Source organism: Pholcus phalangioides, unplaced genomic scaffold, assembly GCF_987345545.1.
Source record: "Pholcus phalangioides strain wild (caught in Gottingen) unplaced genomic scaffold, Ppha-v1.0 ptg000012l_1, whole genome shotgun sequence".
Lineage (NCBI taxonomy): Eukaryota > Metazoa > Arthropoda > Arachnida > Araneae > Pholcidae > Pholcus > Pholcus phalangioides.
In genome coordinates this window covers 3,316,465-3,343,263 of record NW_028301605.1, presented here as the reverse complement: position 1 = coordinate 3,343,263, position 26,799 = coordinate 3,316,465, and the positions used below count along the sequence as shown (strand labels likewise).

Below are 26,799 nucleotides of genomic sequence, written 5' to 3'. Positions count from 1 at the left end.
GACTTATAGCTAAAAAACTAAATGTTAAGTTTTTTTCCCGCACTATACTTATTTTGGCACCACTGAGGATTCTTTTGTGCTTACCACCTCCCCCTCCTCCAGATGCACACCACAAGTTGAGAATCACTGCTATACCATATAAATGTGTGGTCAAACTTCTATAACTCAAATTTTGGATGTGCCAAATTTTGGAGGACATAACGTCCCCTCTGGGGACAGAATAAAAGTGACTTTATAAGAAATCTGATTTAATAAAAAAAATGGCTCTGGGAAGTCACATAAGTGAAAATTCACATCGGAAATTTGTCTCCAGCATAAAAATCAAAGGTTAGACCAGAGATTAGCAAGATATAACATTTCACTCATTAAAATAACAAGGAAAAAAACCAAAAATATATTTCAGAATGATTGTGCAACAAGGTGGAAAAAATAAAAAAATAAACATTCGTTGAACTTATGTTTACACTATTTAAAGAAATCTGATATGCAAGATTGCTTCTCTGCGAGATCAATAAAATTTGATCAACTTTTCTAATTGTCTCATCAGGCCCGTCATTTCAACTTTTTCCAGGGGAGGAAGAGGGCAAAAAACATATACTCAATATTTGTATGAATGCATATATTTCACCTTGTTTGTCCATTTCTATTGTATTTTCAAAGCCACCCCCCCCCCCAAATGACGAGACAGTGTCTCATAACATTAAAATGTTCTTTGTCAAATTCGGTTTTTATGAGAAATTGTTTGACAATACACAATGCTCGGAGAATTTCCTACTTGGATATAATTTGTTTTCGCTTGAAAATTTGTTTTGGTTCATTACAGCAATCTCGGTTGGAACAGGTTCACACAGGACAGATACAACAAGTGATGCATAAAGAGTCTGCCCAGATTAGTTAAGAACATGAAATCAATAACAGTTGCTTGTTTCCACGAATCTGTGTTGATTGTGTTATTTGGTGCAGATCATATCGCTTGTCATATCTAGTGCTGGATTTTCTTACACGCTGCTGCCTAGGACCCGAGGTCTGCAGAGAGTCTCGAAAATCTCAAACTGTTATTTTTTAGAGAAATTGCTCCAAGATCAAATTTTAACACATTGAAGTAGGAAGTTTAGAATTTTGTTACCTCACATTACAAATATTTAAAATGCTTTAGACACGTATTAGGTTCATAAATTACTGCATATATATTCAGCACAAAAAACAGCAACAATTTGTAATTGATAAAGGACAGCTTTGGAGTTGGACATATAACAGGTCCCTTTACCTTCATTAGACTAGTGCCTCATCAAAACTAAATGCGGCCCTGTTCGTATCTGTCCGGAGTGAATCTGGCCTTAAAAGGTGCACAATTGCTGTCTATTGTCACACACTCAATTTCACCCGGGTATCTTTTCCACAAACTTTTTGAAAGTTTAAATTATGCCTTGATTTGAACCTTTGTAACTATTCGTTTTACTCACAATAAAATTTTGTAAATGACTTTTGTTAGTGATTTTTGGAATTCAAGTATGACATTAAAGAAAAGACTCTCATATTAGAAATATAGCAAAGAATTCCTATTCTGTCAGTTGAGACTTTTAAAAGCTGGTGTTATAAGAAGGGTGAAGTTAAAACCATCAACGTTATACCAAGGTCTTACTGTAATTTCATTCAATACCCATTCTTTGATAAAGAGGAAAACGTTTTCAATTTTAGCACATGAAACATGAAATTAATAAAATGGTCGTCATAATATTGATTCAACTTACCAGGATTTGGCTGCAAGTATTCTTTGGTTTTTATTAAGAGATCTTCAACAAGTTCATTGGTGAGATCAGTTTTCTATTAATGAATCAAATGTACGTATTAGCATCAAGTAGGAAGTTTCAATGACAAATTTTTTTTTTTTGTTTTCATGGAACTACACAAACTGCATATTAAGATAAAAACCATTGTTAATTTCATTTCTTAATCAGAGCAAAACATAAGACTATTTCAAATGTTTCGCTAACAAAACCCCTACTGATCTAAACATTTATTAAGTTCAACAACACATAAAAATGTGCGTGAAAAACAATAAGAGAAAAGATATGCAAGAATTTCTTGAAATACTTAATTCCCCCCCCCTTAATTTTGAGAAGAAGAAAAGAAATGTTAGATTTGGATAAATAATGTAAACCAGATGAAATGTGACTATTTCATAGTTTTTGTCACACCATAGTCATTTACTACACATAAGGGCTAATTAGAAAGAGGTTAATTTTTCAGTGACAGAATGTATGGAAGATGAGCAACAATATTATCATTAGAGCATGGAAGTTTAGGCACTAAAAATGGTCAAAACGGGCAGGAAAAAAAAGCATTAAAAATAACTAAAACAGGCACAAAGAAAAAGCATTTATAATTAATGGGGGGAAAAAGTAGAAATAACTAAAAGCCATGATACTAAGGGTCCGAAAATTAGCTAAAAAATTTACTGTTCTCACTCAATCTACAGTTTTAATAATTGATTACAGTAACTGCATTACTATTAACTGCATACATTATTAGTTAGGTTAGTATAATCATGATAAAAAAAGTGTTTGTGCCCCCTCCCAAGATTGGGTATTCGATCAAATCAAAACTTTATAATTAGTAACATGTGCAAACTAATGCTAGCTGAAATTACAGAATAATAACAGTCGAATCCCGCTATAACGAAATCCAAGATACCTTAGAAATCGCTTTGTTATAACAAAATTCTGTAATAAGGTAATTCTAGGTTTTTGTATTGTTCCTATGTAAACTTAGCTGGGGAATTGGAAAAGTGTTCGTTACAACGAGATTTTTGCTATAACGGTATTCATTAAAACGGGATTTGACTGTATATCAAAACGATAACATTGTTATATGGAATTATTTCAAAACAGAATTTTAATAATCACATGTTCTCCCAAAATTTTCAAATGTTAAGCTTTATATTCAGTCTGTATCAATTTAAAAAAGATCTCTCCAATTCCAGAGATGGTTTTTGTATATCTGAAATATCTTGCCATGGTTGTTTGCAGTGCATTTATGGTGTAAAAAAATGAAATGCAAATAACATCGGCCCCAGAGACCTCCTGTCAGCTCCTGCCCCTGCTCTGTTTGAGACATGACACCAACTGATGGGCTATTGGGGCAGTCCCGGTCAGCTTCCTTTTACAATACTGTGATATGAGTGAACAAGACATGTTACGATAAAGCCTGTGGAGAAACTCAATTTTTTTTTCAAACTCATTTCTAGCATTCCGTTATACATGAGTTGTGTTCATCTGAAACAAAAACATTCATGTCTAATACCATCCGGCCAAAGCACAGTTAATGCATTTGTGAATAATATTGATTGATCTTGTAATTCAGTTTGTTTAAACTAGATCTCTTACGATCTTGATGCAATTTTGACTACTACTACTAAACCACACACATACATCTTCCATATTCCTCTGCAGAACTTCTAACAAATTGGTACACGTTGGAATGTGCATGTTCGTGTTGTGAAGCGTGTTTCTGTGTAATGCTTGTTATGGTGCTGTCATCTACCACATATATTTTGAACTATGAGTGAAGTGTAATGTTTGAAGATTTTACATTGCAGGCCTGTTGCTCTCTGTGGAGAGAATTTTTAACGGAGGGATCGGCTTGCATTCACACCTCAAAGTTGGGAACCACAGCAAACCAACTTCAGTCGACCACCACTGCGGTGACTGTGGGGTTTGAACCCAGGACCTCGCGATGTGAGTCCATCACTATGACCACTCGACCACCACAGCGGCAAAAATATGAGATTTCAACTACAGGTTAATTCTTTATCTGAAAACTATGTATGTAAAGGCAATGCATCTTTGTCATTTCCGTGCCTAACAAATCTTCTATCCCTCGGGCACGTACATCAATGAGCACAAGGGCGTAGCGGGGGGGGGGGGGACTTAGGGGTCTGGTCCCCCCCCCCCCCGAAATGTGAGAAAATGACCGAAAAAAGGGAAAAAGATGGCCAAATCCATTTTTCTGTCACTTTGGTCCCCCCCCCCCGAACGAAATTTCTGGCTATACCCCTGAATGAGCATTTGAATGGGTCTGGAAGTGATGCGTGGGAGGAAGGGGAGTGTTTCTAAAAAGAGTCAGTACTAAGGGTTGAATATTTTAAAAAGAGCAACATTTTTAAAAGTTCTATAAATATATCTTAGTTGTACAGAATATTGCTGCTATTGTTCACGAATAAACATAAAAACTCATATTGAAATAAGTATTTACGGCAGGGAAAATACAAAAAAAAGGAATTTTTACCAAAACAATATGAAAATGGACAAAAAAAGACATTTATGGCATTTTGCCTGAACTTCCAGGTTCTAATTATTACCATTATCTACTTTATTTCCAGCTCCTACAGACTAAACTGGTCCATTGATCTAACTCGATCCAACTAGATATTTTATGTCACTTCACTGGCGTTTAAAATTTCTTGGCATGCATACTGACTCATATAAGTAAAATATTTAAAAGTATAAGAGTATATATATATTTAAGAGAGTCTACCCTTTCCATCTCAGTGTACTCTTCCGTGAACTTTGTTCCTTCTGCTCCACCAATCTTCTCACTGACATACTATTGATGGAAGTTCGAGGGAAAAAAAGTAATTCAATATAAGTTCATGTAAATGAAATACACATCTTTTGCACAAAGAATAAGAATGACAACAACAGATGAAATCCATGAAAAAAAAAAAAATTACAGTAAAAGAGAGCTTGACAAATCCTAGGAGACAGGTTCATTAGAAAAATTGTTACGAGCGCCACAACGCTTCTTTAATTCATTGTTAAATTTCAGTCAATGGATGACAAAACATTTTCTGGTTTCATGACAGTGTATCTTTTAACACAGAATAGGACAGCGGTTCCCAATTAGGGATTGCCTGGACCCCTCCCTCTCCAAAGGGGCCAAGACTCAATTGTAGAATTATGAAAAAGATTAATGCTATATTGAAAAAAAAAAGCAAATAAATTACTGAAAATGAAAAGTTTTGATTACATATACATGCAAAAGCACCGCTGCAATGTTGGTAGACCGCAGTGGTAATATTGTTACGATTTGATCAAAAATTGTGCTAGTGTGTCGTGGCAACTCTTGATAGGAGTGTAAAACATTGTTTCAGTTCTTTTGCAGTCTAGTAGATGGCATTGATATTGCATCACACTTATTAGTACTACTTTAGCACACACCAACTCAGGTCGTATATTGCCATACAGCAATTTTCCAATAATTAGAGTCGGGTGACAAATGAAGGTGCAATATATAGATGGTCGCCCTAGGCTCGGCACGTAAAGAACTTGTTTCCGATGTTCTTGCCCGGATTTGAACCGTGGACCTTGACAATGAACTTTGTAGTAGAATATGAGAGCATCTTACCACTGTGCCACTCGGGCACATTTATTAGTACTGGATAGATTGCGCTCCATTGGTAGAGAAAACTCTTAGGCTGGTAAGGCGGCTGTAGGTTCTGCTGCTATAAATTAGGGGGAGGGTCCATGGTAGACAAGATTTCTGGGCAAGGGGGATCAATAACTAAAAGTATTTGGGAACTGCTGGGGGAATAGGATAATAAACTCTGTAAAAGTGAGGAAAAAAATATATATGACAATTTTTCTTGAGCAACAAATATGCTACGTTCCTAAGAAATGTGGCGGGTACCGAATTTTTACTTAGGGGTCAGTTTGAAGAGACAAAAAGATAAATGACACATAAGTATAACAAAGTGGTTTAAAACAAACTCATCAAAATAGTGGCAACAGCTTTGAAAGTTGAATATCCAAACCCTGAGTTGAAAGAATGAAAAAGTTTAATGATTACTGATTCATAATTATGAAAGAAGATTATAGTAACTTATATACCTGATTCGCTTTGTTAATCTGTTTTCTAATTCCAGCAAACGCCATTGTTTTTTACAATATCGATACAGACTGCAATGAGAAAAGTGTTGGATTTTCACCCTTCAAGGACCTGCAACAAAATAAGACTTGTATATACACATTCACGTAAAATACAGCATCACAGAACTGATTCAAGTTGAATATCATCCTCGATTAATTCAGTCGACATCAGGAAGTTCTGATCCTTCCTTGGGTGGGAAAATAAAAAAAATTTCCTCAGGTAACATAGGCCCGACATGAGTATCCATGTTTCATTTTAGCACACTTCTGGGATTACTGCTTGTGTAATCAAAATGGCTCGTAATTTAATATACTGTATTCCCCGCATTAGCCGGCATGCTAGGAAACCGTGATGGATGACCAGCATGCCGGGAATGTCAGTATTTTTCAACATGGATTGAAATCTGAAACGAAGATTCTGGAAATTTCTAAAATAATCTTTATTCTAAAAATCTATTGCATTGGATAAATACATATGCCTATTTGCAATCATTTTTAAACCTTGCTTTTCTCAGCATGCTGGGAACAGACCAGAACCCAACATTCAAAAAGCTGGTTCCCTCAAGTTTCACGGCATGCAGGCTTATGCAGGAAAATACAGTACAAATAAGAAATAACATTCAGGCCTACAGATATAGGCACTGGAACCTAGGGGCCGAGACCATTTGAGCCTCCAACAATAAATTTTATAGGGGGGCATGCCCTCCCCCCATAATTTCTGAAAAAACTATGCAATGCACCTTCCCACTCCTGTGTATCACTTTCCTCAGATTCGTTCCATTGGATAAAATCCATGAACAGACACCAATAATTGTAATTTTGGTTTGAATTATGCTCACTAGATGGCAGCAGAAGTTCAAATACAGTGAAATCTCGCTGCAACAATACTTGATGTAACAATAACTCCTCTGCAATGATACTTGATGTAACAATAACTCCTCTACAACGATTTTTTTTGGCCCGCAGATTGTCATTATATCCACGTTTCACAGTATTTGATCCCCTTTTTGGCTATTGTTAATGAAATTTTGGCTTGGATCTTGTCAATCCATCTGGCAACTCTGATGACAGTTTTGTCTTTGAGCTTGTATATTTTGCATGATTTCACACTATTTAGAATGACCAGCTCTTGTAATCGTATCAAGAGAACAGGTTCTGGAGAGAAGAAATATTGATGTCATCAAATGCAGTGAAAAATGGGAGTTCGTGATCTTGCAAATGAATTGAGTGTCATGAGGACATAGACATGCTCCATTTTGAAGCAAAAAAGAACATTGCTAAAAATGGCTGAAAAACCGAAAGAGATGGGAAAAATAAATTTCCGAAGGCTGAACTTGACGTAGAAGCAGAAGCCGACTAGAGAAGCTGCAGAAGAACTCGAACTCATCGACTTCAAAGCTTTAAATGGTTAGTTGAATGATTTTTGTGTGCATTACAAAATCATATTAGGGGTCATTCAAGTATTATGTTAGCATCGAGGGGAGAGCGGTTTCGGATTTGCTGACTTTTGATGACAAAGAGGGGTGGGGGTTTGAAGGTTGCTTACATCATCAACCACCCCTTTTTGAAGATATGAAATATTCTAACCTGCCGACGAAATTTTGCTGACAAGGGTGGGGGGGGGGGAAGGTAAAAAATGGCTGAAAATCTGCTTACGTAATACTTGAATGGCCCCTTAAAGAATTGTGTCGTTAATTCTGCTGTCGCCACAAATAGCAACAGGCCTACAACAATACAATTATTCAATCATTACACTTTACACATAGTTAGAAAAGTTGATGGAAGATTACAGCACTACAAACAACAAGCATTTCCAAGAAATGAACCTTTCATAGGTTCACAACACATACATGTGCATTCCAACATGTACTAATATGTTATAGGTTCCACAGAGGAATGTGGACGAGGTGCACATATGGTTTAGTAGAAGTTGTGAATTTCTGCTGATGTCAATGATCATTTTTGTAGCACCACTACTTCGCCATTTTTTTGTTGCACCATGGTAATTTTCTGCACACGAGGGCTAATTAGACCGGGACCTACAATTTATTGCTGATTCCGAACGGCAGGCTTGTTTTTTATACTCATCGAGAGCTTGGTGCGCTAACCCCTCTAGGTAGGACTCCCTGTGGTAGCAATCTTTTATGTCGCAGTTTCTGTTGTACAAATGTCAGGAAAGTTTTCTGACAAGGAAGAACCGGGTATCAAACTTGTGACACCTCTAAATATCCTTTGGTACTTTAAACGAGCATCTTATTGACCTGAGCTACCATGCCCCCTGATGTCAATGATGGAGTGTCAAAAGAATGAAGTAAAGAATTGCCAAAAATTATCCAGGGATATTCAGCAACTGACATACACCACAGGTGGCCAACAGCTGGCCCTCAGTTGTATGTGGCCAATGCTTGAAGGCGATGGAATACTCAGCAAAACCCACCGAACATCAATTGATCCGTTTTTTCTAAAATATGTAAATTCAGTACTTAAACTTTATACAATACTCCTTTTGTGATTGTAATTGTGCATTTGCGCAATAATTATGTATGCATCTTATATTGTCAGAATTTCGTTCATTTGCAAACGAAAGACCATCTCAGTTAGTAGTGTGTATTTGCAGTTTCAACCCCCCTTCTCCCTCAGATATATTTGCCCCTCTTTTACAAACAGGTTTTTTTGTCCCGCAGTTTTCTACAAAAGAGGGATTTTACTGTAATAAGATACAGCGAAACCTCGATATAACGATACTCTGCAGACCAAAAAAAAAAACATTGTTGTAGTAGAATTATCATTATATCGAGAGAGGCAGCAGTTTAGAGTATAGACAAATTTCAAAAGACAACTTGAAAAAAAATATTGTTGTAAAGATTTATCGTTATATCGAGTATCGTTGTAGTGAGGTTTCACTGTTTCCCTTTTACTAAAGAGGAGACAGAAAAATTACCCTGCCCCCTATCAAAAAATGACATTGTGTGATTACTGATACACAATTTGCAACTTATAAGGATTCTTTGAGTAGGCCAACATACTTGACCAAAAGAAATGGCCCACCCAGGGCTACATCGCCAAACCCCAACTCGGGACATATTGCTACACTGCGATTTATTGCCATTAACGAGTTGGGTTGGAAACGGAGGTATATATATCAGTGGTTACCTCAAGCTCATAAGGGAAAATATCTTAGATATACTCTTCCCCCGATTCGAACCGGGGACCTGACGACAACCTTCACAGTGATAGATGAGCATCTCGCCACCATGCCACTTGATGATAATTAATTGGAACTTGAATCCTGCAAACTACGTGGCCGCAGGACATACGAACTGATGAGGGTGGGGGGAACATTTTTTTTTTCATCACCAAAATATTATTCACTTTCATTTGAAAAATGCCCAGAACACATACAGGCTCTTGTTCTACCCCCCCCCCTCCACTCTTTCAGAAATTTATAATACATCAACAATCAACAATTATTCCTTAGTTGTAGGCACGTTATAAAAATTTCTTCATAACTGGATGCACATAACAGGGCCTCTAGACTGGGATCTTTGGCAGGCCCAAAGCCAGGCTTTTCATGGGCACTTTTATAGCAAATTTATATGAAAAAACACGAAATGATAATTGTCCGGGCGCTAGGGCTGGAGTACTGCCAGCTCCCCACAATTATAGGCAGCCATGCATCAATGTTGGACCAACACGGAGGGGCATAATTACAACTTTTCCCGGGGGGGGGGGGGGTAAGGCAAACGTGATTTCACCACCCCTTCTACAGAAAAATACTTCAAAAAACAATTTTTGTTCCCCTTAAAATTTGGCCGCTTCTTCGAAGACTTCCACATGGGCACTAGCCCCCCCCCCCCCCCCCCGCCAGATCTGGCCGTGGCCCAAGCAAGCGGCGAGACCGAATGACCGCTACTAGAGTCAAAGATACACAACGAATTTATAGTGCATCAATTTGCCCCCCCCCCGGCAGAATTGAATTCACGGTGGCCCTCGGATTACTAGGGGGCCTGGACGAATACCCAACCCAATAATATATATATAACCACTATTTTTTAAAAAAATTTAAATAATTTCCCCTTCACTTTTGAAATCTGAGATCCTCACGCTTCATATTTTTCCTTCTCCCATGATAATTATTCAAGAATAATTCCTAGATAACGTAACAATTTGATAATTCCTGGTAATTATAAGCACGAGGGGATAATTCGAACCCCTCACGGAGAAAACTATTTTTCCTCTTCGCCCCGTAAGCTTATAACCTCCATTGTCCTATTTTCCGTTACAAGGCAGCAGCAACAATATGCTCGTGAGATAACGGCCATAAATAAAACAGTATAAACAAATAAGAATATTTCCCATTGTTACCTTGAGAAGTTCCGTGTCAATCGAACTGTGCCTCCCTTCAAGCACGCACCATTGTGTCCGTGTCTTCAACAATGATTAAAATAACAACAATCGGGAGGGACGAAACAAAAATACCGTTTTTTTTTTATTCTTTTTCGTTAAAGGGACCAACAATATCGAGATGTCATCATCACCATCACCATCATATCCCATAAGTCTGTTTCTGCCGCAATGCCACCACGGCCTGCTTTAAAGATCAGTGCCATCTACCGGCGTTCAAAAGAAGTAGAAAGGGGGAAAACACAGGAAGAAATTGATTTCTCTTTATTTTCCTCAAATATCAGTACAAAGGATTTAAATCAACGCTAAATTTTAAAAAAAGTTAATTAAATTAATTAACATGAATTTTTTGTCATCTATTATTTGTTAATCACGTTAATTAGTTTTATCAATTTTTTTAAATTATTATCATTTGAAGTTTGTTCGTTCTATTGCTTTTGAGGGCCGTGCTACAGATCATATGTAGTACTCATTTCTCGTTGAAATTGTCTGTAAAATGGGGGAGGGGGACCGTGCCATCTACCCAGGGGCCTCGGAAAAACGAGACGTAGTTGAATGTTTCGAGAACTTTCCCAGCTAGGGACTCAGAAAAACCACTTGGTCTGGGGCCCATGATGCTCTTAAGACGACCCTGGGAGGGGACACGAACCCATTCTTTTTTTTGTGAGCACAACCCCGGAACCGTCATTTCAACTCTTTCCGGGAGGGGGGGGGGGTGAGAATATGTGCTCAATTGCATATATATATATACAGAGGGGGATTTAACTGCGCTCCCGGGGCACCGACTTCTGAAGGGCCCGAAAAACCGAAACTTCACAGTTTTTCCTAATGGGGCAAAATATTTTTTTTTTTTTTTTTTGCGCCCGGGGCCACGATCCGCCAATATATTTATTTATTTGTACATACAGTATATATGTGTGCTCAATGTGTATGAATATATGTATATTTATTTTTTTATATATGTATAAAAATATGTAGATATTATTTTGCCACCCCCATAACTTTAAAATTCAATGATTTTGTAATGGTGTTCTTTGTTCCTACCTTAAAATGCCGCCCCCCCTAAATTTTGCTTCCCGGGGCAGTTGCCCCCCCCCCACTCCCCTCTAGTTACGGCCCTGATATATATATATATATATATATATATATTATTTCTAGTGTATTTTTTAATTTAATGGGGGAATTCAACTAATTTTTTTATTCCTTGGGTGGGTGTTCGTTTCTTCTTCAAAAATACATCATAATATTTTCCTACGATGATTCAAATTAACACAAATTAATTCATTTGTATCAATTTGATCAAATTTGATTTCATTATACGCATTTTCAGGGGAATAAAGGGCTTTCTTAAACCTTACTTTCATATTTCAAGGCTATGAAGGGGTTTCCCTGTAGGACCGCAACTAGGGGCGAACATATAGAACCTATCATTAAAGTGGGGGGGGGGGGGGTTGTCTCGAGAAAAAAAAACTCTACCCGTGCGGGACCTATTTTAGGCACCCCCCTTCGACCATGTTTCTTTTGGTCGATATTCCCCCCGCCCAAACTCAGATTTGACGCCCCTCCTAAAGCGGCTGTACAGGTCGCACTACCCAAGAGCCACCCCTCGTAGGGAAGCTGACAGGACTCCAGTCCGGAAGCACGAGACGATTGTCATTATTATCATTATTTTTTACGTTGTGAAAAAGGCTGGGCGTACCCATGCATTAGGACGGCACTGTTTTATGGTTGATGTCTCTAAACTCTGAATGATCAGAAGAGAAAATAACAGAAAAAAATTTAGAAAATAAATTCAAATCGTAATTCGGCCGTTAGTTTCCATGTGTTGGGGTAAGAAATTCAGAATGATAAAAAGCAATGCTTGGCACTAATTGAAATCTTCAATAATTTAGGGGGGGGGTGGAGGCGGCACCTGCCATTACAGAGTCATTCAAAGGAACTAGGCCGCCCTAAGAGTACCTAGGGCCTCAGAGCCGAGTGATTTTCTGGCCCCCCTCCCCACAACCTAGCTGCCTAACAATTTACATACTTATTCGAAGAAATCATTAGTACCAAATTTCATCATCAAATACAGTGGCGCGTTTACGGGGGGGGGGGGGGGGGCTTAGTGGGTTATAACCCCGGGTGGCAAGTTCAGAGGCGCGGCGAATTTGGGGAATGATTGGACAAGGAAATTGGTAGAATTGGAAAAGGGTGGCAAAATTTGTATAACCCGTAATAAACCCCACCTCTGCGTAGACAGCTTGAGGCTCTAGAGTGAGTGACCGAAAAGGGACCTCGAGAGTTTGCAATCACGTCACTAAGCAAAAGAATTACCTAGAGTCATGGCCCCCACATCCTTCTTTTTCTTTCTCTCACCGCCCCCGACTCATGGGAACCCATGGGATCCTATGTTAAGTTCGTAGCTTCTATCGCCTCCCTGGACCATTCTACAAGGCTGTATCGAGGGAAGGGACTTGGGGGGGGAGGGGTCTGGTCAACACCTTCTAGACCCAATTTTTTTTTAGAAGGTGTTGGTCTGGTCCCCCCTCGAAATGTGAGAGAAGGGAAAAGGTGGCCAAATTTATTGTTCTATCACTTTGGTCCCCCCTCCGAGAGATATCTGGATAGGGGGCCTGCCATTCCATCGCCCACCGGAGGCGATATTGCCCAATTTGCGAAACACTGACCAGGAGCATGTGTAAACAATCAAACCACAGAGTAAGAATAATTTATATCTTTAGTCTATGAATCAAACGAGCGACCCAGCAAGGTATTATGTTAGTGAGCAATCAAAAGAGTGACCTAGAACGTGTGCAAGCACGTGAATTACCAAAACAGTGTGCAAGCATGCAAATGACTAAATGAGTGACTTAAAAAATGTGTGAGCATGAGAGTGACTAAAAGAATGACTTAGAGACCACAGATGCACTTTCAGGAGTGGAGGGAGACCAGCTGGTTATTGCACAGGGTGGCGGCGAATTCGAGGAAAGAGTATAGTGAAGAAAATCAGACTAGACTTTGGGAAGGGCGACAAAATTCGTGTTGCCCGCAGGCGGCAAAACTATAAATACGCCTTTGATCACGAGGTCCTCTATGAACTTGAGGATCCCCCTTCCCCCCGGGTCAGCCTTGTCTATAACTTATAGGCTTATTCGTGCAAACTACGCAGGGTTCAGTTCATAGCTGTTAGAAATTCTTTAACGTTTTATCTTTTTTCCCTCGCTTCCTCAAAAGTAAATAAAAATGAGGAAAATAACCTCGAAACGGGAATTCGAAAAGGCCGAAATGCTTTTAGACAGGTGGGAAAGCCTGAAATTAGGCCAAGCATGACCATAACAACACTTTCTTTTATGGAAAGAAATTAGAGCATTGATACCTGAGCTAGCTCATGCTTGACGTTGTACACGAGTGAATTAATTCTATGGGGATTTATAATCATTAACATAATAATAATAAACGCCCGCAACTCATGTGTAGAGGACGCGTGGTCACACGACACAATAGACGTTTTGAGTAGAAAATAAATTGAAAGCATGTTAAAACGTTTCTCGTGGAAACATGCAGTAGTGTCTTAAAAAGGCCGGGATTACCCTTTAAAAGTTTTACAAAACTTGAAAAATGCAACAAATAACCTTATCGGTTACATTCGAGCAAATTCAACTGATGAGCTTGTTAGTTACATTTGTCAAGTTTTACAAAAGTAATTTTTATGCAACTTTTATAGTGCAATTACTGGGCTAAGCATGGAAGGAGATACGGGGGGGGGCCTTGGCTCCCCCAGTCTCAAAGGTGGAGTCGACTGATCTAATGTATATATGAATTGACATCATCATCGTACCCCCAGCAATAATGACCGTGCTCTCCCCCCCAGACTTCCAAGTCTATCTCCGCCTATGGATCTAAGGCCCAGATTACACTATAAAAGTTTGATAAAAATTCTTTGATGAAACTGGAAAAATTCAACCAATAAGCGCATCGGTTACATTCCAGCAAATGTAACCAATAGGGTTAATAATTGCATTTTTAAAGTTTTGTAAAATATCTTTTATCCGACTTTTATAGTGTAATCCCAGCCTAAAGCCAAGATTACACTTTAAAAGTTTGGCAAAAGATATTTTACAAAACCTAAAAATACAGTTAATAAGCCTATCGGATGCATTTGCATGAATATAAACGGTACGATTAATGGTTGCATTTTTGAAGTTTTATAACAGAAGTTTGGTAAAATTTTTGCAGTGTAATTCCGGTGAGTGAGTCAAACAGGGCCCACCAAATTGGAAGATGTGTGAAGTAATAGCATCAAAAAAAATAAAAAATTTAATTAATTTATTAAAAATTACAATAATTTATAGTTCATTTTATACAGGGTGTCCGACAAATTCGTAAATAGGTTGAAAATTTCTTAAAATTAAAGGAATTGGTATATTTGAATGTGGTTTTTTGCGAAAATGTTATTTTCACGAAGCAGAATTTTTTTTTTTTTGGCGCAGCAAAATATTTTTGTCAATAGAGAGCGCTGCACGAAAGCAAATCATTGGAAATATGCAAATCAGAGTTCTATAAAATCCAGGGTGGTGTACGATTAACTGTTCATTTCTGAATTGCACTTTTACTGACGCAAGGTTTTCATTGTGATGTTGACATTGGTGGATGAAGCACTTTGGGTGTAATTGTTTTACTTCAGCCACGAATGTTTCGGCCACAGAAGAGACTGAAGAAATTTTCCGGTCGAAAAATATGTGATTTGCTTTCATGCAACGCCTCTACAGAAGTTTGAATCAAATTTTTTTCCTAGGCCAGAAGAAATCCCCTCTTCGTGAGAATAAGTTTTTTCACAAACAGAGCATTCAAATATGCCAATTCAGTTTTTAAAATGAATTATTAAACTGTTTACGGATTTATGGGACACCCTCTACTTGTATATATTTGAACCCGGATATTACGAAACAAATATTTCGTATAATTTTGGCGCTGTAATAAGATTGGCGTGAAATGTAGAGAATCATTGTTTATTTCCTTCAATTTTCATGAATTTTTAAGGTGCTTACAATTTGTCGCTTGGCAGTCCATCCAGTGTTTGGGGAGCTAACCTTTGACTGTGAAGGTCTGGGTTCGAATCCTGATTCGGGTATGGGGGAATGTCTAATAACACTACAGCTAGCTTTTCCTAGGAGCAGGTTTCTACAGAGCGCGCAGCGTGAAAACGCTGATTGGTAAAACCTGAAATTCAGGTTTTTTTTACCAATCAGCGTTTTCACGCTGCACACGGCGCAAAAGTTCTACTTCTAGGAAAACCCGGCTTTACCAAGTCCCAGGGAGGTGGGGTGGGGAGGGGGGGGGACAGATTTTACCGATCTTTTGGTAAATACGTGAGGATCACAATTAAAATTTATGGGACACCCTCCACTTGCACAGATTGAAATCCGGATATAACGAACCAAATATTTCGTAGAATTCTGGCGCTGTAATGAGTTTGACGTGAAATGAAATTCACTGTTATTTCTTTCAAAAAATTTTCTTTTATTTCCTTCAATTTCCTTTATTTACTTCAATTTCCTTTATTTACTTCAACTGCCTTCAATTTCCTTTTTTTTCAATTGGCTTCGATTTTCTTTATTTCCTTCAATTGCCTTCAATTTTCTTTCTTTCCTTCAATTGTATTCAACTTCATTTCCTTCTTTGCCAGTTTCTTCAATTAACATGAAAAGTATGGTGAAACCCGGATATAACGCCACCAAACATTTCGTAGAATTTTTGTGATGGGATAAAGTTGACGTTAAATGAAATCACTGTTAACCCCCAATTGTATTCTCTAGGTATGGAAGATTCCTTCGCAGAAAATTTTTGACGCTGTAACGGGGTTCGGCCGTGTTTCACTTCACGCTATCACATCGCGCGGTTGGCAAAAATTTAAAAAATTCCTTACTCTCATATAAAATGGTTAAAAGCGTGGCTTATATCTTGGTGGAAATTTATTGTTTTTATTTTATGCCGCACCCCATGCAGTTAATAAATTAAGTTGATTTTTTTTAATGAAATTAGTTTAATTAATCGGGATTTAGAGAGGTATTATAAGGATTTTTTGGCTTGTCGAGATTTTGGTTTTTGCGTGCTATTGGTGGATATAGTGTTAGAATGTTTTTTGGCTTATCAGGATTTCGGTAATGTTGGATTTTTGTCAGCTGGGATATTATATTTTCGGAATATTTTTTAGCCAATTTTTTGTTTTCTTGCCAGAATTTTGTTATTGGCAAGATTTTGTTTCAGACATGGGTATAGTCAGAATTTTCCAGTTTGTAGGGATTTTGGTGATAGAATTTTTTTGATTTGTTGGGATTTTTTGATGTTAGAATTTTTAACTTGTCGGAATTTTGCTATTTTTAAAATTTTTTCACGGGATTTCAGTGTCACCAGAATTTTTCACTTTCTCGGGATATTTTGGTATTTCCAGAATTTTTTTTGTTTGTCGGAATTCTGCTATTTCCAGAATTTTTTTGGGGGGATATTTTAGTATTTAAAGAATTTTTCACTTTGGTATTTTAGTATGGATATTTTAGTATGGATATTCAGTCGGGATATTTTAGTATGGATATTCAGTCGGGATATTTTAGTATGGATATTCAGTCGGGATATTTTAGTATGGATATTCAGTCGGGATATTTTAGTATGGATATTCAGTCGGGATATTTTAGTATGGATATTTAGTATATATTTAGTAATTTTTCACTTTGTCGGGATTCTGGTATTGCCAAGAACGTTCTGGCTTGTTAGGATTTTAGTATCGTCAATTTTTTTTTTGTGCCTTGTCGGGATTTTGGTTATTGCCAAATTTTTTGTTTGTTGGGGTTTTTGCATTGTTCGGATATTATTTATTTATTTTATTTTTTTTTTTTTTGCTTATCAGAATTTCAGTATTGTCAGAACTTGTAGAGATAATAGTATTGTAATTTTTGGTCCGTCAGTATTATTTCGGTATCCTTGGAATTTTCTGGTTTATCGGGATTTCGGTGTAGTTATATTATTTTGTCTTGTCGAGATTTTTGGGATTTTCATCTGTCAAGGTGTTGGTCTATTGGGATTTTATGTAATAACGATTTCGGAATTTCGACTGTGGTGAAGATTCTGGATTTTCAAGATCATGTCTCAAGACCCTTGTTGCACATTCCTGTGACTAGATGTGGTAATCGATTTCAAATTCGCAAATAAATGCCATATCAATTCTTTTAACAGATGAAATTTGTAATAAGCAACAGCGTAAAATATGAGATAAGATTAGAATGGCAACTAATGTGATTAGTTTCCACATGATAAGACATGCTTTGTTTTCGCTCCGGAAACCGAAATCTGATGAGAACTAACTGAACGTGAAGATAATAATCAGTGATAATCTTCGGAATTGCAATGGATTTCTCTCAGACAGTTATATTTAGAGCACACACGCGAGCAGGAATTTCAAAATTTTGCTTCTCTTTACTGCTTTTAATGCAATTCAATGTCGTGTAAAAACGCAATGATTTTCTCTTCGGTGTCTATGAATATTCTAGAACAGTGTTTCTCAACCGCCGGGCCGCGGCCCGGTACTGGGCCGTCACATCATTCATACCGGGCCGCTACTGATCTGCCGTTTCCTTTTCCCCCATTCATGTTCCGTTAATCATGTGTTTGACGGGGCCTTCCACTTACAAAAATAAATGAAATCGGGCCGCGGGCTTCCAAAGGTTGAGAACCACTGTTCTAGAACATAGTTTCCCAACCTTTCTTGTCCCATCGCCCCCTTCTTCAGAAATTTTTTTCTCCCATCGCCCCCCAACGCAATCTAACCCATAGGATCCTATGTTATACCGGTAGCTTTTATCGCCCTCCTGGAACATTCCATCGCCCCCAAGGGGGCGTTAACGCCTACGTTGGGAATCACTGTTCTAGAGGCTATAGGATAGGAAATGCCAATAGCGAGCGGTATACGGAAATTTCGCCTCCGGTATTTCGTCTTCGTTGCATTTCGCCCCTAACATTTCGCTCCGGACATTTTACCTACCCTAACCATGTGAGTGACGAAGTGAGTGAGTGTGACCAAGTAAGTGACCCTATCAGTGAATGGCCGAATGTGACCGTATGAGAGACCAAGTGAGTGCACAAGTGACTGTATGAGTAAGCGAGTGACCAACTGAGTGATCAAGTGAGTGCGGTCATCAAGTTGATCTCTAATGCGGTAACTGACTTCGTCACTTATACAGTCACTCACTTGGACCACTAATAAGGTCACTCACTCGATCACTCTTATGGTCACTAACCTGAATGTGAAAAGGTCACTCACTTCGTCACTCATACCGACAGGCACTTGATTATTTACATGATCATTCACTCAACCATACCATCACTCACACCCACTCATACGGCTTGGTCATTCATACGGCCACTAACTTGATTACTGATACGGTCATTCACTTGGTCACTGACCAAGTGAGAGACCCAAATATGAGCCTACAGCCCCTCTTCGGAGACGAAACAGTATTGAGAACTGCTTTTATGTAGCGGGGGTCACCTGAGTGATCCGGAACTGCGACGTGGGTAGCTGAAGTAATCGTTAAATGCGTCGGGGGCCGCTTGAATGATAAACTGAAGAGCCAAAAAAACTGGTACAGGCATGCGTATGCAAATAAAGAGATATGGAACCAATCAGTGTACGGCGCTGCGGTCGGCAACGCCTATAAAACACAACAAGTGTCTGGCATTATTGTTAGATCGGTTATTGCTGCTACAATGGCAGGTTATCGAGATTTAAGTGAGTTTGAACGTGGTGTTATAGTCGGCGCACGAGAGATGGGACATAGCATCTCCGAGGTAGCGATGAAATTTGGATTTTCACGTACGACCATTTCACGAGTGTACCGTGAATATCGGGAATCCGGTAAAAAATTAAATCTCGCTGCGGCCGGAAAAAGATCATGCAAGAACGGGACTGACGAGAATCATTAAACGTGACAGACGTACAACCCTTCCGCAAATTGCTGCAGATTTCAATGCTGGGCCATCAACAAGTGTCAGCGTGCGAACCATTCAACGAAATTTCATCGATATGGGCTTTCGGAGCCGAAGGCCCACTCGTGTACCCTTGATGACTGCACGACACAAAGCTTTATGCCTCGCCTGGGCCCGACAACACCGACATTGGACTGTTGAGGACTGGAAACACGTTGCCTGGTCTGACGAGTCTCGGTTCCAATTGCTTCGAGCTGATGGACGTAAACGGATATGGAGACAACCTCGTGAATCCATGGACCCTACATGTCAACAGGGGACTGTTCAAGCTGGTGGAGGCTCTGTGATGGTATGGGGCGTGTGCAGTTGGCGTGATATGGGACCCCTGATATGTCTAGATAACACTCTGACAGGTGACAGGTACGTAAGCATCCTGTCTGATCACCTGCACCCATTCATGTCCATTGTGCATTCCGACGGACTTGGACAATTTCAGCAGGACAATGCGACACCCCACACGTCCAGAATTGCTACAAACTGGCTCCAGGAACACTCTTCTGACTTTAGACACTTCCGCTGGCCACCAAAATCACTAGACATGAACATTATTGAACATATCTGGGATGCCTTGCAACGTGCTGTTCAGAAGAGATCTCCACCCCCTCTTATTCCTACAGATCAGATTTATGGACCAGTGTTTTTGGCTCTTCAGTGTATGAAACTGTGCAGCAATCGAGTAATTTCTAAATATGCCGCGGTTCACTCAAATGATATGGGATTATGCCGTGAGTCACTTAAGTGTGTGGAAAAGTGTGTTTTCGCTTTGTTAATTTTTTATAAAATCACTTTTGAGCTCGTGGGTCATATCAGATGACCAGTGGTAGCGGGATATAGCCCAGGGAGGCAAGTTCAGAGGGGCGGCAAATTTTTCGAATGAGTGAGCGAGAAAATTATTGAAATCGGACAAAGGCGGAATAATTTGTGTAGCCCACCACAGATACACGTCTGCTCAGAAAGTGAGGGACCATATTAGTGAGTGACCAAATGACTGACCTTGAGCGTATGTAAGCAAAATTAATGTTCAAATTAGTGACCTAGAGAGCTGGGATTCAGGTCAGTGAGCGACAAAAAAAGTGACCTACAGAGTGTCTGAGCATGGGACTGAACAAAAATGTGATTTGCGTTTTTGCAAGCATGGGAGTAACCAAAAGAGTGACCTAGAGAGTGTGTGAGCAGGGTAGTGACCAAAACTGTAACCGAGAGAGCGAGGGATGGGATCAGGTCAGTGAACACATCTAAAGAGTGACCTTAGGAGTGCGCAAGCATGTGAGCGACCAAAACACTGTGCAAGCATATGAGACCAGCCAGGAGTGGCCTAGAGAGTGTGTGAACATGTGAGTGAGCAAAAAAAAAAGTGCTAAAGCATGTCAATGACTAAAACGGTGTATGAGCATGTGAGTGACCAAAATAGTGTAAAAACGTGAGACCAAAAGAGTGACTTAATATAGAGAGTGCGTGAACATGCAAGTAAAACAGTGTGCAAGCATGTCAGTGACCAAAATAATATATGAGCATGTGAGTAAACAAAACAGTGTATGAGCATGTCAGTGACCCAAATAATGTATAAGCATGTGAGTGAACAAAACAGTATGAGCATGTCGGTGACCAAAATAGTGTGAAAGCATGTGAGACCAACAGAATGACCTAGGGAGTGTGTGAACACGAGAGTGAGCAAAGCAGTTTGCAAGTATATCAGCGACCAAAACAGCGTGCAAGTATGTCAGTGACCAAAACAGTGACTTAGATACATTGATGTATTTACAGGAGTGGTCATGGCGGTGAATTCGGATTGAGTGATCAGGAGACTACAAAAGGAGAAAGGGCGGAAAAACTCGTGTAACCCACAGGCGGCAAAACGGTAAATCCTCCTCCGACCGAAGTTCGCATTTGGCCCTTGTTGAGCATGTACGGCGCAGAATGTACGGTCAGTAAATTACACACAGGTCAAGTCCGACATGAGAATGGCAGGAGAAACAACTGGTTGCCGTTCCAGCCTCGGTCACGCTGTTGTCAACAAATCTCCGAACCGTGATGAACACGAATAATAAAAAAAACAGTAGCAAAAAGAATCTTGTATGTTAAAGATTGCTATTCGGTCCGTGACCGGTCAAACGGAAGAACACTTGGCATCCAACCATAAGGTTTGACATTTCTTGTCTCCATTTTACCTACTACATACATATAGAGTCAGTTCCCTTTTCTACTCCAGTATAAAGCGACGACGTATATTCGTGGCAGCCTCGGAAAGGGAACCAACCATTAAGCAAATCGATCGAAGCTAACAGCATATCAAAAATAAAATAATGTAACCGAAAGGAGAAATCGTTTTTTTTCCCCCCCACACACATTGTGACGCCCACTGGCTTTTTCCCCAATGTGTGGGTGATTTTGCGGGTTAATGGTGTTCTAGTAGTGAGTGACGCTTGGGGTCGGACACGTCACGAAAATGGAAAATAATATATCGGCGAATATACTGTAACAGCACATGTGACGTGACAAAAAGCACGACAGGAAACAAAAGTCTCGACAAAAATAAAGAAACCTGTAATTTTTTTCTCTATCCTATGTCAGGGAGAAGAATGAAGAAAATTTGTTGGGAATAAAAATCGATTATTTTCATGTAAATCGATTTTTTTTTTTTAAATTCCGAAAAATTCAAGAATTTTTTTTTTTTTGGACTTGATATACTTAGATGTACAGGGTGTCCCCCATAAATTAGTAAATGTTTTATTAAAAATTAATAATAATTTTTAAAAAAATGATATATTTGAATGCGAAAAAGTTATTCTCTCACGAAGGTTTGTTTGTTTTTTAATAGGAAAATAATTTCGTTCAAATTTTTGTCGATAGGAGGCGCTGTACAAAATTAAGTCACTAATTTTGTACAGCGTCTTTTATCTGAATTCTGGGCTTTAATCTTTTCCCTCTCTGGTAGGGTTACCAGATTCGAAAACTGAGATGGGAGGTCTCCCGCGTGCGCAACTTAAGGCCCGTTTACACGGGTAAGTGATTAAGTTGGTTACTAAATTTTAAGTTATCGATTGTTCAGAAAGTGTCCACATGATAAGTAGTAAGTAGATGCAATTTTTTTTACGGAGGCGAGCGCAGTTGACGCATGCGCGTTACATTCCACTCGAATCAACGGAGGGAGAGAGACGCAACTCGCTGGAGAATAATAGTAACAAAAATTCATTGAAAAAACATGAAAATTATTTGAAATTTTATTATTTTTTTAAATTTAATGCAGATGCTATCTTTGTTAAATACTTGATTATGTATTTTTACAATAGATGACAACAAATTCGTTCTGGATGAGAGAAATTCTAGCGAAATGGTAGTAGAAGACGGAGCATAAACAGGTTCACGCTTGCGATCAAAATAAACCCCTCCGTGAGAGAGCACACCAGAGCGGCGGGTCACGCCCACTGGCGCATGCGTATAGGTCTACTTAATCGGAAAAAATAGAACCGTTTTAATTTCACTTAACCACTAAATCATTGTGCACTTGCCACTTACCAAATAAAGCCGTGTAAACGGCCCTTATCGTCTGCATACATTGTATCGTACTTGGCAACTTAAAATTTAGTTATACCAACTAAATCACTTACCGCGTGTAAACGGGCCTTTATCCCAATTTTTACAATAGATAGAGCCACTATTCAGACTAATAAAACTGTCCACAACAATAATTTTTCTTAACAAAGCAGAAACAGAAAACATTCTGGGAATTTCGACGGTTATTGGTGAATGCGTGTGGGGAAAAAATTTCCCCCCCCCCCCTCCAAAAAAATAATTCTGGTAACACGAAAAGGACGAATTATCCGAAACGTAGAAGGACGCTTCAAATGACATCAAAAAGGAGGACGGTTGGTAACCCCACTTTTTGGTAGGCCCAAACATTACCCACTTTCCATTCCCATAATATATGGCAAGGTCGTCTTAAGATTATCGTCGGCACTCGGACAAAGTGACTTTCCAGAGGCCCACAACCGGCACATTCTGGAAAATCTCAGCGCGATTTCATTTTTGTGAGGCCCCTTTTTCTCTTGAAGCCTCCTTTCCAGGCTGTGTCTGGGCGGGCCGATGAGTTGGGTCCACCCAGGACGAGGTCTTCATGTTGATAATTCCTCCACGTTGAACACCACGGAAAACCACCTTCAGCCAATCATCACTGTGGCTTCGTCCCTATGACCCCTCGACCACCACTACGCAAGTGCTGCTATCTATTGAGCGATATCGAAAAAATAACCTTGAATGTTTTTCTTTATTTTCATGTATCACAGATTACTTTATGAAAATATAGTATTGAAAATATAAATTTTTAAAATCGTGTCACTCATTTGTGCAAACCCTGTATATTTTAACTATTCGAGGATAAATTGGATGTCTTTAATTGTCCCTTTTTGGTGAAAAAAAAATTAAATTTATTACTTATATAGTCTGTTGCCTGCGAGCATCATGGTGCTCCCTGTAGCACCAAGAGTGCTCAATGCTCTTGTTAGATTTCATTCTCGCGAGCACTTGATCAACTCTCCTATCAAATGCAATGTAAAAATTGCATTCGAAAATTAATATTATGCAGACTTATGCAAGCATAAGTACGTAAACGTTGCCGAAAGACATACGCGGGCTCACGTCTTGGTCCGAGGGCCTGATGTGGCCCGCGAATTCAATCCCTAATTTTTTTGAAAATGAACTAAGCGACATATTTACAGATCACTTAAATGACACTCAGAAAAAACCCAGATGACTTCCAGATCGCACAAGTGACCAGCGGCATGTTTACAGATCACTTAAGCAAAAGACCCGCGACATAGATACAGATTACACTTAAGTGGGACGTGGCAAATTTGCAGAACACCGCACTATCCCGCTGCACCATTGCAGATCACTCAAGCAGCCCGCAGCACATTTACAGATTACTTTAGTGCACCACAGCATATTCACGAATAACTTAAGTGACCCGCAGACGTATATGGATCCCTTAAGTGACCCGTAGACATTTGAGTGACCCGCAGCATATTTACATATCACCTAAGTGACCCGTAGACATTTGAGTGACTCGCATCATATTTACATATCCCCTAAGTGACCCGCAGGATATTTAAAGATCACTTAAGTGACCCGCAGGATATTTAAAGATCATTCAAGTGACCCCGCAGCACAGCTACAGATCACTCAAGCGGTACACGACACAATTCCAGATCACTTTAGCGGCCCGCAGCACATTTACAGGTCACTTATTTGGCGCGACACGTTTTTAAACCGATGAAGTGTCCCCGCACTCATCTAAATGCCGAGCACCCTTGCCGTAAGGGAGGGGGGTGCTCTACGTTTGACGATAAGCATAGGCAGTGCTCGTGACAGGTTGAAAAGACCGCTACTTAAAAGTTATATAACAGTTATAAAACATTGAAATGCATCCCATAAGCGTGTAGGCTGTTTTTCTCAAGTTTTGTAAAAGATCTTTTATGGAATTTTTTTTATAGAGTACAATACCGGCCTTGAAAGAGAATATAATGGAAACTCTTGGATAAGTTCCGGGACATTTTCAGGAGAACAAAATGGATTCCACGGAATGAATGTAACTCATCCGATAGAGCCCGCCAGACCAATCGATGTGAATGCGGTAGAAGAGAAAACATGGAGTTGGTGGTGATGATGAAGTCCCGTGACCTTAATGACATCCAGGAAAACTGGAAAGAATGGAAGTGTGACGACACGTATACAAAAAAAAGTCAAATGTCAAACTAAATTGGCCACCAAATCTCTTTGCTGTGGGCGACGTACAAAGCGCGGATTAAAAAAAACAGGAAAAATCGATTGTGGAATGCTTTTTTAGAGCTAAAATTTAATATTTTTCAGCGTTTTTCAACCGCTGGTCTGCGGACCGGTGCCGGTCTGTCGGAATTTCCTACCGGTCTGCGAAGCATTTCGCCCGATTCATATAGACACTGCGTAATTTTAAATTCAATCTCATATACAGGGTGGGCAAAGAGTCCGTAGGAACTCTATAAATGAATAAAAACCGGAAAAAATAACCGAAATAAAAAAAAATGGTTTGCAGGGTTAGCATCGCTAGAGGTCACGGGAATTTTTTTTTTTGAGACAAGAAAAAAAACGGCGATAGGTGGCGCTGGTACGAGCGACTTCGGTGGAAATATGCAAATGAGACGGTTATAAGAATTTTATCTTATTAATCCACAACCAGTTCACCGTTGTAAACCGTGTATGTGGACCTGCTGCATTCTGTCGTTGCTGGATTTGTGACTCGCCTGCAATGTGTTATCCCCCTGTGGTGGTGGTCATGTGGAACACATGCTGCTGTAATAAACGATTTGTAGGAATTCTGTTCGTTATTTGAGTATCTACGTTGATTTGCGTACGTCAGCGTCACCTATCGGCTGTTTTTTAAGTAATTTTTTCCCTGTATTAAAAAAATTCCCGTAAGTTAGCAACGCCTAACCCTGCAAACCGTTCTTTATTTCGGTTAATTTTCCGGTTTTTATGAATTTTTGAAGTTTCTACGGACTTTTTGCCCCCCCCCCCTCCCTGTATTACACCATTTTATCTGTATCAGTTTTTATCTTTGTCTTAGCCGTCAGTTGGTCTAGAAGTTATATTTATCTGTAATGGAGTCTTCTTCGGTACCGAAAACTATTTCTACTACTGCATTTATTTTCCACCTATTTACATTTGCAGGTATGCAAATCATTTCTCTAATTTCCCACGGCGCACAGATGTAAAATACGTCGGAAAACATTGTGCTATACTAGTGTTCTTCAACTGCTGGTCCGCGGGCCGTTGTCGGTCCTTGGAGATTTCCTATCGGTCGGTGAAATATTTTGCCCATTTCTTATAGACACGGCATAATTTTAAATCGAAATTTAAATATTATATCGTATCTATATGGGTTTTTTAAATCTTTGTCTTAGCCGTCACATAAGGTCTAGAAGTTATATTTATTCATTATTTACATCTGTTAACTAATCATTTCATTGCCGGTCAGCAAGTTCACCTGCAAGGAGATGAATCAAGTCATCGATGGCAAGGACGAATCAAGTCATCAATGGCAAGGATGAATCAAGTCATCAATGGCAAGGACGAATCAAGTGTTATTTACTCGGCTATATAGTGAATTGTGCTGATCTTAGTTCACCCGGTGATGACTTGCGGCCTAGACGATGATGATCTGCGACTAATTCACCGTGATTCGAAATTTTATATTCCAAGATTATCGGCAACCATTCGATCAATTGACGATTGCTATATTCTTATGGGATGGACGGCTATACACCGCCATCTTATAATCCCGTTTATAATTTTGATTGCCCATTGGCGTTGATTGTTTAGATTTTATTTATTTGTTATATGACTTCAGGAGTTGACGATCAATTTTTATGTAAATTATTTTATTTTGCTGCCTTCGTCTGAGGTGGTCATGTTA

At 39.2% G+C, this 26,799-nt stretch overlaps 1 protein-coding gene across 10 annotated transcripts in view; it reads right to left on the bottom strand.

Moving 5' to 3' along the window:
* The window catches only part of EndoA (SH3 domain containing GRB2 like, endophilin-A), a 78,361-nt gene that overhangs the window by 22,093 nt on the left and 29,469 nt on the right, over nt 1–26,799 (bottom strand). For 4 of the 10 annotated variants that reach the window (XM_089240050.1, XM_089240054.1, XM_089240056.1 and 1 more), the window contains exons 2-4: nt 5,889–5,997; nt 4,537–4,605; nt 1,752–1,824 (exon numbers count right to left, since the gene is read on the bottom strand). In XM_089240050.1, coding sequence (XP_089096176.1) covers nt 1,752–1,824; nt 4,537–4,605; nt 5,889–5,933 — 187 coding nt within the window. In that variant the 5' untranslated portion in view covers nt 5,934–5,997. Of the gene's footprint in view, nt 1–1,751; nt 1,825–4,536; nt 4,606–5,888; nt 5,998–10,292; nt 10,495–26,799 lie in introns of those variants that run through there. The other 6 variants (XM_089240055.1, XM_089240047.1, XM_089240051.1 and 3 more) reach the window with 4 other exon arrangements.